The 20426-nt window shown below is 28.4% G+C and overlaps 1 protein-coding gene and 1 non-coding gene across 3 annotated transcripts; one reads left to right on the forward strand and one right to left on the reverse strand.

Moving 5' to 3' along the window:
* Window positions 1-1420: 1420 nt before the first annotated feature.
* Window positions 1421-15263, forward strand: LOC105255619. Of its 2 annotated transcripts, XM_011265020.3 has the most exons (9): window positions 1421-2062; window positions 8055-8103; window positions 8181-8256; window positions 9036-9138; window positions 10202-10333; window positions 11956-12395; window positions 12784-13009; window positions 13325-13586; window positions 13977-15263. In XM_011265020.3, exons 3-9 carry the CDS (start codon window positions 8182-8184, stop codon window positions 14596-14598), a joined length of 1860 nt encoding a protein of 619 aa, XP_011263322.1. In that variant the 5' UTR covers window positions 1421-2062; window positions 8055-8103; window position 8181; the 3' UTR covers window positions 14599-15263. The 2 variants fall into 2 exon arrangements, with proteins under 2 accessions (XP_011263322.1, XP_025264584.1); XM_025408799.1 differs by lacking the exons at window positions 1421-2062; window positions 9036-9138 and having other exon boundaries at window positions 8092-8103.
* On the reverse strand, window positions 11161-11233 carry Trnat-ugu. Its single transcript has one exon. It is a non-coding gene; the product is annotated as a tRNA-Thr (tRNA).
* Window positions 15264-20426: the final 5163 nt, after the last annotated feature.

Consider the following 20426-nt stretch of genomic DNA (forward strand, 5'->3'; position numbering starts at 1 on the left):
CATTATATTGTTTATATGTTATAATATCTTTATACATATCTTTTACTATATTAAAATTAATATTTGTTATATATTTTTCCAGAATTAGAATACTATTTGATTATTTAAAATATCGTTATTTTAATTTAATAAAGTTTGTGCATTCTCTTTTTTTGTGATAAAGTTCTTATATTTTTTATTAATGAAAATATTGTAAACTATTTTTATAAAACACCTCTCTTTTAACATAAAATAAATTTTATTGATAAATTTATACTTTCATTATGTGTAACTCTTTTTCTAAATATATTTTAAATATATTAAATTAACAAAATTCGCAAATAAATGTCACTGTATTATGATTATTATTCCGATGTAACCGATATAACTGAAATAACATCAAACTATCATCTTACTGAATTCAATATTATTCACATTGCCAATTAAACAAAAAATATAATTAATTATTATAATAATAATATAATATACTTTTAATTACAGTAATTATTTTTATTAAATATTTGCTTCGTAATTCTTTTCTTTGGAAATATATTTTGCATTTTGAAAGTATTCTTTACATTTGGAAGTATGCTTTGCTTCTGGCATCTTTTCAGATTTATAATGTATCTAAGCATCTTTCAATTTAATAAAAGTTTAATAGTAATAAAAGTCTATTTATTTAATAGAAATTTAATAGTAATATATGTAAAATGTACGATATATTAATATGCTAACGGGGAGATCTAATTTATTCATAATTTAATCGTCAAAGAATACAATAAAGGCGCGCTAATGTCTGCTAAGCTAAGTCTAAAGTATATCGATAATATTATCTATTAAGAGAAAGAGAGAGAGAGAGAGATCTTTTTAATCTAAATATATATAAACTTAACACACATATTAGTAATCAAAATAACCGATATCGGAAAAAATAACATCAGATTAAATTCCAATATCTAATATTATACATTTTCTTACTCTATGCATGTAAATGAATAAAAATAGAATTATATTGTACTAGATATATAAGAAAATTAAAATAAGATTATATATAATTTTAGAAGAGAATGTTTAATATAAAATAAAGTATTTCTATATATATATATATATATATATATATATATATATATATATATAAAGAATATCTGTAAACATCCGGTATTATATTTAAATGATAATTTTGATATATCCGTTATATGTATATACAACTTACTTTAAATATATAAATAAATTTATTTAAATATTCTATCTATCTATTTATCTATCTATATTTGTATATCTATAAATATCTCCAAATATCTTTACAGAAGCTGTCATTCGCACGCTATCTAGCCGTAACAGACGCATTTGATGCCGTCGTAAAATCGACGGGTAAATATTATAACGGCATCATACTCGTAACCGACTGTTGGGAGAGAAGAGGAAAGAGACTCCGCGCGGATCCTTATCCTCTCAGAGAGCGGAGAGAAATTGGCGATTTAACACACATTGATCTGTCGTGTTGGCGAATGCGCACTGCGAGGTGCCGCGCCGCGCCGCTCCGGCAACAGAGATTTCAGCGTGTCACCCCGTATAAAACCGTGACCGGGGTCACGGCGCGATACCAACAGGTGATGCCGAGGAAGGAGGAGGACACTCCCTCGAGCAGCATCTCGTCGAGCGTCTTTCCCCCGGGTATCGCCGACCGCGACGATGGTGATTTAGTATTGTTCTCTCGAGCGTACCATTTATCCTGTACCCCACAAATTTCGCTGACCACCGCCAGAATCCATCTACGAGGGCTGCCAGGAATAAACGCGCGAGGACGGTCCTGTTTGGCGCGCATCAGTGGAACACGGGAGGAAATCGGGTGTTGGAAAAAACAGTGTCGGTGAAAGACAAAAGCGAAAAAAGTTTCGATCGATTCGATAATTTAGTGGATGAGACTATTTAATAGTACTCCTCGCGATTCTTCCCGCGCGTTCGTTTCACTCGCGAAAGCATCAGAGTCGGGATGCAAAGTTAATCAGTTGACATGAGCGCGGGATCGACTCGCGACGTACGATGATCGAGTGTTTTCTTCAATGCGCTGGATTTTGACAAGGTGAGCAATTTTCAAATCTCTAGCGGCAATCTTGAAATATGCGTACAATGCAACAATAGAGAGCTACGCGATGCCACAATAGCTGGATCGATAAATCTTCGCAATCTTTATGATACTCCAACTCCAACTCGTTCTCAACCGATTCAGTTATTAAAAATTTCGCGAAAAAGTTACTTAAACTTAAAAATCTGAACCAAATATTTTAATTCATTCTATTGTATAGTATAAACATTTATCAGAAAATAAGGAATCATATCAGTAAATAAGGAAGGGATTTTTGAAGAAATCTTATAATAACTTAGAAAAGTATTTTTAGATAAATCTTATAATAATTTAGAAAAATATTTGTAAGAGAAAAAAAATTCTCTCACGGAGAAAATTTTCTCTGTGAAGATACAAAATATGAATATAATGAGAGGATTATGAAAACAGACGACGCAGATATAAAATAGCGCAATAACAAAATATAAAGAATTACCTTATCTTGGAAATATTTCATTGATAACAATATATTAAAATGTTTTATGGAAAAATATATATAAAAGAATTAAAAAAGTACATTATTAGAGAGATAGAATATTTCAACGGACTACATTTGACTTTATATACGGACATCTTATAACTGACATCTTCACTTTATATGTATATTGAATCATTGATTTCCTCTTGTCGCTTCAGAATCCGATTGCCCCTGATTTATATTCACATTTAATAATAACTGAATCCCGATTTCAGTGCAACTTTTCTTTTCGGTTCGGTGGCCTCGATAAAGCTATCGTATATAACTCGAGATATTCTAGAGATTAATCGATCAGTTTCTCTTCGACGTGCTTACATATCTAACAGGTAAAGACGCACAAAAATATCGTAACTTTAAATGAGTGTGAATCGATATAAAATGCAATAAATTAAGTATGATATATACCAATGACTCGCTATGAATTATAAATTCTACTACTATCTAAGAAAAACCATTTTGTAGAAAACGATTTATGAAGATCGCATTATGTAGTCAGTCACAATGTTACATGAAACAATTTATATCACTGTCTGAAAAGAGAAAGCGTCATGTCTTTAGAAGTTGACAGTTTAATTATATCGGGGAAAATAATGAAAGGAAAATGACGAGGCGAGAGGCATGACACGAATACCAATCGCTCTGAATATCATGTTTTTTTAGTTTTCTGCCCTCCCCGCTGTGCGTACGTAACACGTGTTGGAATAAAAATAAAACCACGTCGATGCTTTTGATTCGATGTTGAAAATTTTCAAGTTTATCGAGCCATCCTATTAATTAGTGTTACATTAGAGCGGAAACAGTCGGCTTGTTAATCTCTCGAAGGAGCTTTGGATCGCGTATCTGAGTCATCGATGAAGAAGGAAGCCAAAGGTACACGATAATTAATTGTCGAGCTCGTTCTTTGAAGATAAAACACGGAATACGAAACGGGATGTTGTGATAATGGAGAAAAGCAGAAAAAAAGAAAAAAAGATCAAATATGCAATGCGCATGTAATTTAAATAATATTTTAAATAACTTTTCTCTCTCTCTCTCTCTCTCTCTCTCTCTCTCTCTCTCTCTCTCTCTCTCTCTCTCTCTGCAAATGTTTTGAATACGCCCACTCATCTAGAAAAGCAAAATGTGATGCACATAAATAGCAAAGAGATATCTTGATGTACTATTCCGGAGCATAATATATAAAGGGTATATAGAGTACACACATGTATGAAAATGACAAAATGAATGATGAATACTCGTGCGCGACTGTGCGAGAGGACTCTTTGCATCAAGAAGATTACGTTACGAAGAGTAATTAAAAATGCAAATTCAAATGGCAAAGTAATAGCGACCCGTTAAATCTCTCGCTTATGCGTATACTTTTATATTCTCTGAGGCAATACTAGCAAAATTTAAATGACATAATAATTAGATATAAACTCTCTATGCACTCTCTTTTTTGTTAAATATTAATTTCTTTTACGCAAATCTGGGTTGATAATATTGACCGTGACAAAAAATTTACTAGCATCAATTACGAAAGCACTTAATTTTTCAATCAATTCTATAAATAAATTTTATTTTAATATAAATATCACATCTGAAACTCCCTTTATTATGTATGGCAAAAAATATCCGACATTGATTACATCGATATCCGTAACGGCGTAGGTCGTATTAGAAGCTTTTTCATCCCATTCTTTTCGTGAACACTCGTTTACCTGGTTTGCTTCAACATACTTCAAAGGATTAAATATAGATCGCGACCTCTCCATATATGATATTTGAGCGATATTAAGAAATAACGATGTAAGACTCGATTATACCGAATGCATTTATTAAAATTCATAAAAATGTTAGGAAAGCAATTTCTTGCGTCATCTGTATGCAATAATTAATTAATATTTATTTTCAAAAATCTTGTGTGATATATTGGAAACATAATTAACCATAATATAATTTAAAAAAAAATGTCTCGAAAAAATATTGTTCATAGAATATTGGCGTTTGCGGAAACTCTTTTTGCGCGCGCGTTATAGATGATTTTAGAAGCCAGAGTAACATCAAAAGAGTCATTATAAAATCATTATGAGTTCAACAGGGATCTCGCGTAGCAATGGTCTGGAGAATTATTGAAAAACTCACGGAAACCCGATATTTTCTCGCGATACATTATTTAAACAAGCCATATCCGATAGATCGAAAATCGGGCTTTAATTGAACAAGGAAGAACATATGGCGTATAACGAAAGGTCGTGGTTATGTAAATGGAACTGGCCGAGTCGGTCGTTATGGTAACCGACCCTCTGCACAAGGATCGAAATCCATTATTTATCTCGGTAACATAGCGCTCGGTTTCGTGACGAGCGCAAGAGAGAGGTGTCGGATGTTAATAATCCAGTTAGATAGAAAATAAACATAACACTGCTGAAATTTTGGATAATTCGATCAGAGACAAGCTCTCATAAAAAAACATTGGCTGTAAATTATATTTTCTCATTTTAATACAAATGGTTTATATGTGATATGTATTACTTATGTATGTAAAAGTAAAAGAAAAATAACAAATTTAATTTTGTCCACATAAGGAGTGCTTGAGAGTTTAAATTAGAGCTTTAAAGGTAATCCTAAGTTTATTGCATTAAATATGTATGCCTATAATTAAAGTTTTTAATTTCACTAAAATGCGAATAAAATGCGAAAAATCTTGACCAACTTATAAAAATAAAAATTGTAAGTGTATAAATTGAAAAAAAAAATATATATAGAAATAATTATATAAGATATATATGATATATCACTATAGTCGTATATTTTAATGAATAAGGATCCAATTCTTACTTAATAAAAATTTAATAGAAGACTATTTGTTAGTTTTATAATCAGGTGTAATAAACAAATATATTGATATCAAATATCAAATTTAATTGCTATTAAAATATAGTCAAAATTAATTGCAAGCGCAAGTTATAGTTATTTATAATATATAGTTTGAAAATTTAATTTTTTCAAATCTTCTCATTCTCAATCGCCTGAAAGAAAATCGATGAAACTCTCAATGAAAAACCTTCTTTCAAGTTTAAACTTTACTACCTGTATCTGAAAGGTCGCGTGATAGACGAGCTGGGTTATATATATATACCCAGTATTTATATAATTTTCGCAAAAAAAACTTTAATTGAATAAATATATATCATACAATAAATCTCATCAACAAATTTAATTTAAAATATATCAAAATATGAAATGCAATTTTTTTATAAAAATTTATTGTGTTTACAAAAAATGATGTGATATTTTTAAACAAAGAGATTTTCAATATCAATTCTATCAAGATTTCCGATAGCAAGTGCTGTATGGTAATATTTTGCATACATTAATCTAACATAAATCAATCCAATTAAAAATCTTGAACCAATGTAGCGCAGAATATTCTCCTAAATTGAATACGCTGTGCGGAATGAACTGTGAAAAGCAATCCAATGGAAAGCAGTTTCTTGAAAACTCGTCGGATCGAATCATTCTAAAATAGCCGAGCCGAGTTCGTGCAATTTAAGTAGAGTTGTGCGCATGTTGTCGTAAATAGACAAGTAAAAGCGATTACGAATTATATTATCAAATCGTGCGTATTACTTGTATACCAGCATGAAATTTTATGGTAACGTGAATAACGATACGCACATTTCTACCATTAAAATACATCATTGATGCATGATACACAAATGCTTGATCGTCTTAATTATTTCAGTTAATTAGATTATGATTATGATTAGATAAAAATTCTTTTTTTACGTGTAATACAAGCTACGTTTTCATAAGTATTTTTTGCAAGAGATTTTGAAAGAGACAAATTACTTCAACTCGCGGATATATAAATTTCTGAGCGCGTTCTCTTATATACGAACGAATTATATACGATTAATTATATACGTTCTCTTATATACGAACGAATTATATATAAAAATAAAGTTTACAAGGGAAGCTCGCAAACTCGGAAATCCTGATTTTGATGAAATTTACACACATGTGGGAGGAGTAAATAGATAAATTTAGAAATTTTTAATTACTGTTCAAACAACGATTCTGAGGGGTGAAGCCACCCCTAAAATGAAGAGGAATTTTTTACTTCTCTTAATTTATTTTAAAAATTATTCGAGACATCGAAAGGTACACAAAAATTTCATGATTAAAACATCTCTATTTAACTATGTTTATAAAATTTTGAAAAGTTTTTTCAAATTTTTTTTTTAATTTTATTATAATTAAGTGGAGATGATTTGATTGTGAAACTTTCGTGTAAAACATTTTTAGATATTTCGAATAATTTTCAAGAAAAGTCATATATGAAGGATGATTTCATTCCTTGGATTCCATCGTTTTTGGATAACAACTACAAATTTCTGAATTTATCTACATTCTCCCTACATGTGTGTAAAGTTTCATCAAAATCAGAACTTCTGGTTTCACGGAGTTTCCTTGTCAGATATACAGGGTGCTTCAAATAAAATAATCGACGTAAATATTTGCTAAAGTTGAAGATACATAAAAAAATATTTTATATAAAAAAAATGACACGAAAGAAGATATCGTACGATTAATTATTATATTAATAATTTTGCAATAAATAATAAATTAATTTTTTATTAATTTCCTAATAAATTTTACAATAAATAATAAATTAATTTTTTTGTAATTGTAGTTTTATACGTGTGCCAAGAAAAAGGAAAAGTTCTTAAAAACACAGACATAAACTAATTCGGCATCAGCAGATCTGTATAGTCGAAAAAGAAGGGATTCTTGCTACTAAGAATCTGGTAAGCGTAAATGGCCAACTTTCGAGGCGCAAAGAAGAGGATTGCAACTACAACTATAAAGAGGGATTTGAATCGATAGGAAGCGCGCGAAGTTTCGACGAAATGCGGGAGACACAGGCATACGAACAATGCACTTCTGCTGCATCCGCCGTATACGAGAGCGAGATGCACACCGATGATGGTAGTCAGATAATAACTCTCACGTATATATTGTGTGCGGCGTTCGAGTGACGTATGCGTAACCAGATGACAAGACAATGTGCAAGTGTGTCGATGTGTGTTAGAAAGCACTATTCGGTGCTCGTATGCATGTACGTCAAATTAAAACTCCGACATGGAACGACGTCACGAACACATAAAAAATCGCGCGCATAATACCACGAGATGAATTCGGGATTCCTAATTAACGGACTCGCGACAAAATTTATTACGTTGCAAAATGAAAACGCTGCTTTAAATAAAACTATATACGAGAAGCAAAGATTAAAGTAGAGTTAAAAATATCACTTTTCAATCTTCGACTCTTTCATTTACTTAGCTCTATTAGAGAAATAGTATCCAATTTTTTTAACTTGTTTCTTCTTTAACAATTAACTTCTCTGTCTTTCTCTTTAATATTTAATATTTAATAATTAATTTAATTATTTAATATTTAATATTTAATAATCATCTTTTGCAGAACTTGGGATCGTATGTTTCTGAGACACAAGAATCTGGAAAACGTGAGGGTAAGCGATTTAATGTGTATACATAAATTTTTTTTTATTATATTGTTATAAAAAAAAATCCGCTTTTATAAATACAGGATGCCACAAGGAAGCATTCAATGGCAGGGGACGCAGAGAAGAGCCTGCGGGCCTGGGGCTAATTGGAATGTACAGGTACACTCTCATCATTTTTGTAAACTTGAGGTCGATATTGAGTGCAGTGTATATGTCTCATATCGGAAAGATAAGATTCTTTATCGGCTTCATTAGTATAATTATTAGGAAGCAGATCGGTCGATTGCTTAAATTAAATTAGCCATAGAGAGAAAAAGGAAGAAAATCAAAGTGTACATATGTAGAGAGCATGTACATATCTCGTAGGAACATATCTCTACTCTAATCATCATTTTTAGCACGAATTTTGCTTGTAGAAGATATTTTCGATAGAAAATTTGCTTCGAGAGAGAAATATACGCCAATCTTATACAAACACAAACGCACAAATTACAAAATATTTCACTATTGCTGCCAAGAATTACTATCGCTCTCTGCTAATAATATTTACCTATATGATAATTTTTATGTAAATGCAAAACTATTTCTAATACGCTCGTAGAAAAAAAGTTTTTATAATTTCTTTAATCAAAATCTACGATTATATAAATTAATTATCTTAGTACTATATATCTATCTTTCATTATGCAGTGATTTATATCATGTAAATGACTGCATTAAATTATATATATATATCGCTCATGATTAGCAGCACCGAGAAGTGTTACTATGCCATTACACCTAAATGTTACATCCTAAATCATAGTAATTGATTTATCGATTTACCATATAAACGCACTCGTACATCTGTTTGTGCCGCTGCGGCTGGTAAACAACTGGACTACCATCCAGATTATTAACAGTTATAATGGCGGTTATGTTATAATTAAATCAAACAGGTGGTGAGAGGCAAGGTGACAACGCGGTGCTTGTGGCACGCCTGTAAAGCTCTCGGAATTGGGCTACTGCTAATGCTTTTAGGAGCTTGCATGGCGACTATAGGTGAGTAGAATTACATAAATTCAACATCAGTTTTCATATACGATTCGATCATACGCCATTTTGTCTTAATCTCTAAGCTACTATCTGCTTCGAGGCAAAGAGAGTGTTTTATTATCGTAAGATTAACCTTTTGTGGTCTAGTTATTGTCACTTTTAATGCCACAGATTTGAGATTAGTAGAGTATTCTTCACAATGATTGAAAACTAAATAGAAAATATTTTAATATATATTCTAATATATTTATATATTAATATATTATAATATTAATATATATTCTAATATATTTATATTTATATATATACTTCTAATATCTATAAATTTATAATTAAATATTGTAATATTTAGGATAGACCGCAAATAACTAATCTTTTTCTTTATTATGCGTAAGCTTGCAGAGACTGCTTACTACATTTATATGCATGAATCGAGAAAATTTAAATTAGATTGATACTACTTTTTAACAACAATTACACACATTATATAACACAGCGTTATATAGCCAATATTTTTGAATATCCAAATATTGAATTGTTGCCACATCTGATTTTTTAATTGAGGGTGTTTCGAAATTATTAATATTAGACTGTAGATATTAAGATTATTGTAGGAAGTTTGACTCTGCTTCCTTTTCTTGTTAATTGAATATCAAAATATCTTTCGATATATATTATATATGAAAAAATTTCGTTTTTAACCAATTTTTCTTTATACTGCAAGTAGAATAAATGCGACATAAAAGAAGGCAAAGTTAACTGAAAAATATTATTTATCTTAATATATGGTAATACTTTTTGATATATCGAAACAGAAGAATCTATTTATTGTTAGCGTTTTATAGAAATATTACGTGACATTTTATATATATATATATATATATATATATATATATACATATATATATATCCCAATAATATTTAAATCGATATATCAAGATATATTTTTATATTTTAATTCTATCTGATATATCCCGCCCCATTCAATAATTGCACATATATATATATATATATATATATATATATATATAACATGAAATAAGAGCGTTTCTCTCGTTTAATTAAATAGGATATTATGCAGATCAACTGTCAGTGGCGCAGGAGATCAGAGGTAACATCACGATAAAAGTAAAGAATGAATCTCGCGGATTTCATCTGAATAATCTGAGCTACGCCGGTCCAGTCGTTATGGGCTTGGGAGGTAACAATAATATACATTGCATACATAAAATTTACGAGCACAATACACTTGTTCGATTGAGCAACTACTAATTATATGACACTGATCTTTTTGAAATAATACAACAGTGCAATAATAAATGGATACACTGTCCCAGAATGTATATAAACATTTTCCACGAGTAGACGTGATGCACAACATATAATTGCATGTAATATTACGTAATATATAACATATGTATTAATGTTATTGGTATTATTACTTTGATGTAATAACATTATGAGAGAAAAATTATATTAAAATTGAAATGCTCTCAATTTTTTATACTCTTCAAAACAGGACTCCTCAAAATAAAAAAAATTAATACATATATTTTTTTAAATAAAAATCAAGACAATTTTGCGCTACAATTTTCCGTAATTTAATATTAGTTTATTAAAATTAATATATATATATATATATATATATATATATATATGTAATACATATGTCATACTTGGTATTTTTTTTATTTTATGTGTGTTAGAAATATATTATTTAATTTTTTATAATATATAATCTTTTATAAATAACATCTTTATTATATATACTAATGTGTTTCTCTCGCTATAATTCTACAGAATAAAATTACAATTCTATACATTATGTATTAATTTTGCATCAAAGTACCAAGATCGAAAAACGACAATAAGTAAAAACATCGAACAATATAACGTATGTAGAGCAGATATGATATATAGAGTGTATATAGAGTGGAAAATTGCAGATGAAACGCGAAAAAAATGTGCAATATATTGTGATATCACGGTCAAATAAAAATATTCGATAGAAACGAGAAAAAAAATAGATGCCCCCAGAGAGATTTGAACTCTCGACCCCTGGTTTACAAGACCAGTGCTCTAACCCCTGAGCTATGGAGGCTCACGTTCCAGACTTAGTTATTAGAAACTTTAGATAAACGCGTGACATATAGATCTGTACATATATAATTTGTACATATATGTACGAATACATTTTATTTTTATATTTTTATATTAAAAAAAAAATATTTTTAGAATATTTTATAATTTTTCTAATTTATGCATGCAAGCAAAGTCGTTTTTTTATTATCTCAAATAATAAATAATAACATAATTATTGTGTATAAAAAATTATTATTATCTCATACATAATAATAATTATGCAATTATTGGATAAAATAATCATTATGCAATTATTGAATTAATCAAATTATATATATTACAGAAACAATCGCGATAAAATAAAATTTCATTTTTTATTCGAAATTTCGTTTTTGATTATTATTATATGTTATTCCATATTAAATTTTTGTCTTATTTTATTTTGTATTATTATATTGACATCAACAAATTGTTCAATTATATAAAATTTGTTTTCAAATTTGCGTTGACTTACCATTAAATTGTATATTTAATTATTAATAGTGTAATTATTAATTAATTAATTATATATTATTAATTGTTTAATAGCATAATTATTAACAATAGTATATTAAAAATTAATTAATAGTATAATTATTAAAATCTAAAATCTGATGATATACGTTTATGTAACTTATGTGTAAAATTTATATAATTATATTCTGTCATACTCATATCACAAATGAATAACGATGTATACAGGCTTCATCGTAGTAGCTGCCTGTGTGATGACTTTCGAAGCACGTGACAGTGCGGCTAAGGTGGTACCAGCTCGCTATCGCTTCAATCAAGCGTCAACGTTAAAAGGCCCAAAAAGCCAGCGCAATAGGAGATCGACATCAAGCCAGACAACAAAATGGGATCATCAGTTGGGCCTGTTTAGAGTAAATCGCAGCCCGAGTCCCAGCACGCATGAAGTTTCCAGGAAACAGTTAACAGCGGAATTCATGCAATTTTCGAAAGATTTACGGGAGAAAGGCGTAGCGCACTCCATAAAGAAAAGCCCGAGCGCGCCAACATTAGTCGACAAAAAATCACCACGTCGAAGGTCGCCTAAATATGCAGGCTGCTCACTATTGAATCCAGAATTGCTGCAGAGACACGCTCTTTCGGTTGACAATCCGAGCTATAGCCCGCATCAGGTGTGTATTCAGCATAAATTAATAAATTTCAAAATCTATGTTTTGAAAGATAATAATAAAGCCTCAATTTTTAGGGAAGCTTATAAGCTTTATCTTGTCAAGTTTTTTTTTTCATATCGTAGAAATTAATAATTTAATTATATTAATTATATCACTTTATGTTAATTATTTAATTATATAATTTATATCACTTTCATGAAACTTAAAAGAAAAGGGGATTTTTAACTACAAATTATGCCATTTTAAATCATAAAATTCTCAAAAGAGAAGGAAAAAGAGTTTGAAATATAAATTTCGACAAATTTTAATTATTCTCTTTTACTTCAGTGTTTCTTTCTCAGATTTCAATTGAAAATAGCCAATAGAAACTTATTCCGATAATTAATAGGTTAGCAGAGAGAGTCTGGAACATCAAAAGATGAGTGGTAGTCAAGTCTCGATGGCGATGGATCTGCATATTCCAAATAAAGGTCCTGTTACGCTCAAAGTGAAAGACCGATCCGATACGGCAAGACGACATCAGCTACTTCGTCAGACAAAAGTGGAGGATGTCGAGGAAGTGGACGAAGCTGCACGACCACCACCGACCCTCGTACATTCGCCTAAATTGCCAGGTGAATATAAATAAATTATTTTAAATATATGATGGCTCTCGGATATCGTTATTGTAATCACATCACTAGCAGAAATACTCCAAATAAGAAAATATCTTTGCTATTGTTATTCAGTTTAAGAATTATAAAGAAATCTCTCTCAAATTCATTCCTTTTATATAAAATACAAAAATACATATTAAACTTTATTCAATTGAATTTTAAGTCTGATTTCTTACATTTATAAATTAGGAAAATTATTTTTCACTTAAATAAAATTGTTTACATTAAAAAGGTCTATAAATAAAGATTAATAATTATAGATATTTCACTCAGGTGCCTATAGATATCCAGATGATTTTGTGCCAAGAAAAAGAAATTCGATAGACTTGAAATTATTAGAAGAATTGACGGCAGTATCAAGAGAACTTAGTAAGGCCTCACCGCGAGACTTCCGGAAAATCTCGTCGCCGAACTTCCGTAAAATGTCCTTCGATAGAATCGGCGGTGATCGTCGCTTCGATCGAACTTCGCTAGGATACCGTAAGGCTAGTCTCGAGTTTAGAAAAAGTCCTGATTTTCGCAGAGGAGACTACAGGTAATCGAGAATTTTATATCATTTTTTACAATAATAATTACTTTATTATTTGCTTTTCCAATAATTCGCATATATCGCTTGCAATTATATATTCTGCTATTATTTTCTGATTTGAATTTGTTGTGACACTCTATAAGTTATAATAAAATAATATATTTAATAAGTTATAATAAAAATATATTTAAATTAAAAATAAATTATTTGCAAGTATACTTTTTAAGATTGCATTCGATACGAAGCTTTAAATCGCAGCTTGCTTAGCTTATATATAAATCTGATCTCTCCTGTATACATTGCAAAAATAAAATATAATCTACACAAAGATGTCTAATTACATTCAAATGTTTATCAAAGCGAGCGACAAAGTCCTTTTTCTAATTAAATTTATAGGAAACTCTCAGTAGAAAGATTCAGCGTCGATTGTACCCGTTATATGCTCGACGAAACGGAAATGACTCCACGCACGAGCAGTGGAGAGAACTTGCGAAGACAATCGCGTCATCCTAAGCTGCATCATTCCAGATCGGATGACAATAGAAGACGATCTTTCGATAAGCATTCGAAAGATTCTCAGTCGAGTCGACACTCGTTAAACACTCAAGCTGTTGTAGAAGGTTCCGATTGCGATCCAAAGTACTTTACGATGGTGTCCCTCGATACTGAAGAAAGCCATGCCGACAATTCTGACGAGAGTCACGTAGTAGACATCGAGGAAGCGAATGCAGGCGCTTTATCGTCATGCGACGTACCTACAGAGGCTGACATGCTACTCGAAGAACCGGAACTGGAAAACGTTACGGAGATCGACATAGAAAATTCAATAGATGATGAGGAAAAATCTCACGAATCGCATAGATCGATGAGTCAGAGGACAAATACGATGTTACGAGGGCAAAATCCCATAATAATTGCCGAAGATGTAGACTCGCAAATGATAGTTGATGAGAAAATGGTGCAGATCGATAGCGAAAAATGTGAAATGACTTTGTATATAGAAGACGATGAAATATGAAGAGAAAATAGAAAAAATCCTTGAGGATTACGGATTCAGATCATCGTGAGAAAATAATGATGATTTGCGAAGCAAAGATACTGATGTTGCATGCAACATTGCTGACGATATTTCTTCGCAAATTGAAAAGGATTATACAAGGGTTTAGCGGATCGTCAATCGATCGTCTTTGATTGCAATTATGCTCAACAACTTAAGATTTAAACGGCATATATAAATAATAATGAGTCACGTACGAATTGCGTTTTGTAACGAGACAATCATTTTTTATCGGCATCTCGCATTACCTTTCGCACGAAGGTAACAAGCGTGTAATATTGATGACAAATAATTGTTACCAACAAATTTTGACGTAGCACATAGATGGTAATTGATCTATACATATACATATATATAAAATAAGATTTGTTGAAATATAAACGTGATTAATCATACCGAAGAGATTTTTGTACTTGTAACAGGAAAAATATACAACTTTTACTTGTAAATATTTCAAACTAACTTGTTCGAGCGATCATTGATGTGTCAACTTAATGAGAAAATCAGAGAAATATGTAGCATGATTCAAAATGAATCTTGAACAATCGGAATGTACTTTATAAATACAGATTATCACAGATACGACACTTGTTCTCAGCTCTAAATATTGCAATAAGAAGGGAAAAAATGCCATGTTTTAATGTGAAAAAAAAATTAAATAACAATTTAATTTTGTAAAAAAAGTACAAGTAAATAAGAAAATGTTATTTATTATAGATTTTTAAGTACGTTTTATTTTTTAATTGAATCGATTTTAATTTATTACAAATCTACCAAGGCATTTATGTAAAATAGTGTATAAAATATATAGAAACCTGCATATTCATAATAATAATAATATTCATAATAATAAATATTTGTGCAAAGTTTAGTTTTAAAAAAATTCTTGTAAAGAATATATTAACCAGTTATATTTGTACGTACGTTGTTTTACGTAAGATATAAGAAGACTGTATACGTTTACTTATATGCAATACTAAGTATAATTTTTCTTATACAAAAAAATTACTACGATTTTTTTAACGTGAATATATTTGAACTGAAAGGCATTTTTAAAAAAAGGTTATGAATCCCAATAAAATATATATTAGATAATGGAAAGATAAATTAAAGATATTTTTGATGTCAATATTATACATTATCTTTTCTCTAATTATTGTTGCGTTTTTAATAGAATACTTTGAGTAAAAAATACATTTCTCTTTTATGCAAACAAAGCATGGACTAATTTCTAAAATGTGAAATATTCTTGAAAAAAATGTAAAATATTCTAGAAAGAAAAATTCTAGAAAGAAAAAATAGAAAAATCTTTTTTTGCATATTTACATATCTAATAAAATTTCTTCTCTTATACACATGTGAATTATATTCATGTTTTATTAAATTTTGAGTTTTGCAAGTACTTTTCGCAAATTGGATTTTCGCAGAATTTTATTTTCAAATCATTATCAAGAGATGTTATTGTAAAGAATAAATATTAGAAATAGCTCATATTTAATGTGTTATTAAAAATTGAAAATTTCAATGACGCGCGCGCGCGAATGTATCTTTGAAATACAGATAATCTTTAAATTAATATGGATCTATGAATATAATGACATCATCAAAAGTATCTTTAAATCTTTTCTTAAAGTCAATAAAGCACTTCTTAAAGCGAAACATATGTATGAAAACTGAACATTTATAGATCTCAGATTTCTTCCAATCTATTGTTAATGCGTTTGCACACGAAATTATGGCCTATTTCGTGCTCCTTCATCAAATGTAACGTGACGACATCATGTATAATATCATATATGCATTCAACAGATGCGATAAACTCAAAAATCTCTTGTTTGAGAGACTCACTCAATGAAAAGCAGAACACAAAGTTTTCAGCGAAGTGGGACATAGTTAAATAGTATCTAGTAACGTAGAACAATTGTTCTTGATTAAATGACGGCGCAGTCCCGCATATGTAATATATTTTTATAACCCAATAGCGAGAAATGTAATAACTCGACAAAAACTACAATCATTTTAATTTAAGCCTCCATTATCGAATACTTAATTGTCAGTAAACTTTTTCTACTTTCTGTCTTTACTAATCTCATGCAATAAAATCTCATTATTTCAAATACTATACTCGATAATTTTGATAAATATAGCTAAATAATCGCATTTTCAGTAAATATATGTTTTCATTTATTATCTTTCCATCTCTAAGTTAAACTCCATACTCTGATTTGCAAAAAATATGTTCTTGCATTTAAGAAATTTATTTATTTTGAGAAAAAAATACATAATTCAATGTCATACTATATAATGTCATACTATAATAATATGTCATACTATAATAATAATTATCTTCATTTCGATATGAACAGAATTATCTTTTAAGATTTTATATTTAATTACAAATCATCATTTATAATTTATTTTTTCTCTATCAATCGGATAAAACTTCTATACTCTTGCAAAATTCTCCAATTTTAATTTCAGATTTCTTTAACAAAGCTTCTTCTAAAAATTACATAAAAACATAGATATTATTTGCCAACACACATATTATTTAAAAATGAGGTTTTATAATATTCTACAAATTGCGAATATATTAAGAAATTGCAAATTGATTTCTAATTTTTCCAGAGATTTTTTTTTTATTAACAATTCAGCGCGCGAACAAAAGATTGTATTAGTAATATAAAAATACGGGCATGCTCGAAAGATCGACATTGCCTTTTTGTGTGAGCAAAATTGTTAAATAATAAAAAAATATCTCGAGAGACATCACGATGTCTCGATATCATATATATATATATATATATATATATATATATATATATATATATATATATATAAGTAAGAAATAGAGAAAGACAAAAAGAAATAAGAAAGATAATTAAGTAAGAAATTGATAAGAACACGAAAAAATCACAAGAAAAGAAACACTCCGAATAACTTTTTAATAAATGAGCGACGGCTAAAACTTTTTGGATGTTATTCGGGACAGAATCTTGACAATATAAGTCAATCAAGCCGTATTTCATTGTTCCATTAAACAGAATATTTACCAAAATATTTAATGTGAAATATTATGTAAAGTACTAAATTTTTTTAATTTTGTTGAACTTTTATTATTTTATAGTATTCAAAATTAAATCTTAACAGTTAAATCTGAAATTAAAATTTTTTAAAATAAACTTTTAATTGTCATGATAAGACTTTTTGTTTCAAATACATTTACAATTTAAATAAATTGGCAATATATCTGTTATTAAAATAAAAAATTATATGTTATATAAAAATTATTATGTTATATTTTTGAAATCATTTGTGTACGATCTAATATCTATTTAAATCTTAAATCCATTAATTAAAAAACGATTAATCTTTGCCGCTGGTTTTAAATATAAAAAAATAAAAGATGAGGTAATGAAAAATATGTAATTATTGCAATATATTGTTGATTAATAAATTAATAAATTCGATATCAATAAATATAAATATAGTAGTATTTCTCTTAAAATTGTCTGGTATTTTTTTACCAGAGATGTAACACAAATTAATCAGGTAATGTCTTTCATAATTTTCTAACTTCTTGTTGAAATGGCTTATATACTTATAAAAACAACAATTTTACATAATAAAATATTAAGTTGTATCAGCAGGTACTATTCTAAAGCAAATATAAATATAATAAAGTATATATCTCATACTTAATGGAATAAACATAATTGAACTGTGATCAAGATGTAATTTAATAAGAAGTACTATGAGTGATATTTCTTGCAAATGTACTCTGGTCAGTGCGATTCTATTTGAAATTGAAAAAATAAATAGACAAATGATAAAACAGAAATTGTCAAAATTAATAAAGATAAAAAATATTCTTAAAATAAGATAATATGCACTTTTCCTTGTGCATACGATCCAAAGTTAAATTTTTTAAACTTTATTATGTTAAAGAACTTTGATCAACGCAAATCTATTTAAAATTGAAGAAATAACTAGACAAATGATAAAATAGAAATTGTCAAAATTAATAAAAATGAAAGATATTCTTAAAATAAAATATAATATGTACTTTTCTTTGTTCATACGACGGACAAAAAAGTTAAATCTTTTAAACTTAATTATATTAAAGAAAAACTTTGTTAATAAATCTTACTGCCTAAGGCATTCCAAAGTGTATTAGCATTAACATTACGCAAATCTTTATAATCTAAGAAAAGATAATATTCTCCTTAATATTTTGATAACAATTTTCATATAAAAATAAAAGATTAATTTACGTGAACTTTTACATTGATAGTTTAATTAATACATTGACGAAAAGTATAAATGGTTTAAATAATTTTTGATGCGACATACAATCAAATACTACAATTATTTTAATTTTTTCGAAGAATTTAACGATTGCCCGCAGCAATATATCTTTTTAGAGTTTAAAATTTTGTACACAAAGTGCAACCAATGCATACAGTTATGATTCTCATATATAGTTCATGAACATAACATGTTGAAGCAGATAAACATCAGTGTAAAATTTTTAAGTCAATGTAATTCTTGCATGCTAATTGATGTAATAATATTAATAAAAAAACACTCTTAGACCAATAATAATTGCGTCTTTTTCAAATATACATATATGCATTTATTATTTACATGTCTCCCGAGAGTTTAATATTTATTATTATAATTTTGTCATAGATCAATGATCTCTTATAATCCTTTAATAAAGCATTTTTGTGCGTGCGTGCAAATATGGTTTCATTTTTAATTCATTAGGCGTCCTTTTTAACACGCTATATCAATCTGACTTCATATTGTTTAGATTTTATATGTATACATAAAACATTTTATATGGATTATATTTTTTTTATGTATGGGCAATTCAAGCTAACAATTTAAAAAGTAACAAAATTTATATTTGGATGTCTATTTATTTTAAACAATGAATGAAATTAACATTAAACGAACATATGGCACTACCTATGGAGAGTTACTATTACTAACGATATGGGAACCTTAAAATTGTCGGTAAAGAATTTATCCGTGGTCAATTTTTCACATGAAACACATGAAGCGATAAATCAATGTTTTACGCACGATATGCACCGAAAAATAAATCAGAATATAATAATTGCATAAAAAACAAACATGAGTCATCGTGAAAAAATCGTGTATAATTATATATATAATGTATGTTTAATTCTTCGCGAATTTTATAAAACACAATTACTAAACTTTAAAATTCAGTAGTTATATGTATTGCATCGTGATGATAAAGAATATATGTAAAATTTAGTTAGAATTAAATTAGAATTTTTTATTAGAATTTCTTTATTAGAATTTAATTAGAATTTAATATAGAACGGATAAAAAAGAGGAAAATGATATCATGCAAATTTTGTAAATTAATATCTGGCTAGCCAATTAAAACGTATAAAGCACACTCATATAATATCGAATGTACGATGAAACAAACAATTTGCTATAAACAGAAAGATCGCTGTTTAATTATTTTGAATTAAAAATTAATTTTTAATTTCTAATTCAAAAACTTTCATACTTAATATAACGAAAAGCATGAATATAACAATATAATCAAAGCACAATAGTTTTTTCGAAATCTTTGTTATCATTTTGAAGTAAATTTATTTATAATTTACGCGAAGCATTTGCATTAAATATAATTTTCTTTTTTTTTTTTGCAAGAAATGTAAAAATATATTATGCAAAATGTTTATAAAAAATGTTATGTTAGTACACACATGATTCTTCTTTTTAATTAAATTAAATTAATT

This window comes from Camponotus floridanus, unplaced genomic scaffold (genome assembly GCF_003227725.1).
Source record: "Camponotus floridanus strain SB8 unplaced genomic scaffold, Cflo_v7.5 scaffold23, whole genome shotgun sequence".
NCBI classification, from domain to species: domain Eukaryota; kingdom Metazoa; phylum Arthropoda; class Insecta; order Hymenoptera; family Formicidae; genus Camponotus; species Camponotus floridanus.

Excerpts from the sequence above, each read along its gene's own strand:
- LOC105255619 (XM_011265020.3), top strand. The coding sequence starts at position 8,182 with ATGCCACAAGGAAGCATTCAATGGCAGGGGACGCAGAGAAGAGCCTGC. Across the intron at positions 8,257-9,035 it reads GGGCTAATTGGAATGTACAG|GTGGTGAGAGGCAAGGTGAC; the intron begins GTACACTCTCAT and ends TAAATCAAACAG. Across the intron at positions 9,139-10,201 it reads AGCTTGCATGGCGACTATAG|GATATTATGCAGATCAACTG; the intron begins GTGAGTAGAATT and ends TTAATTAAATAG.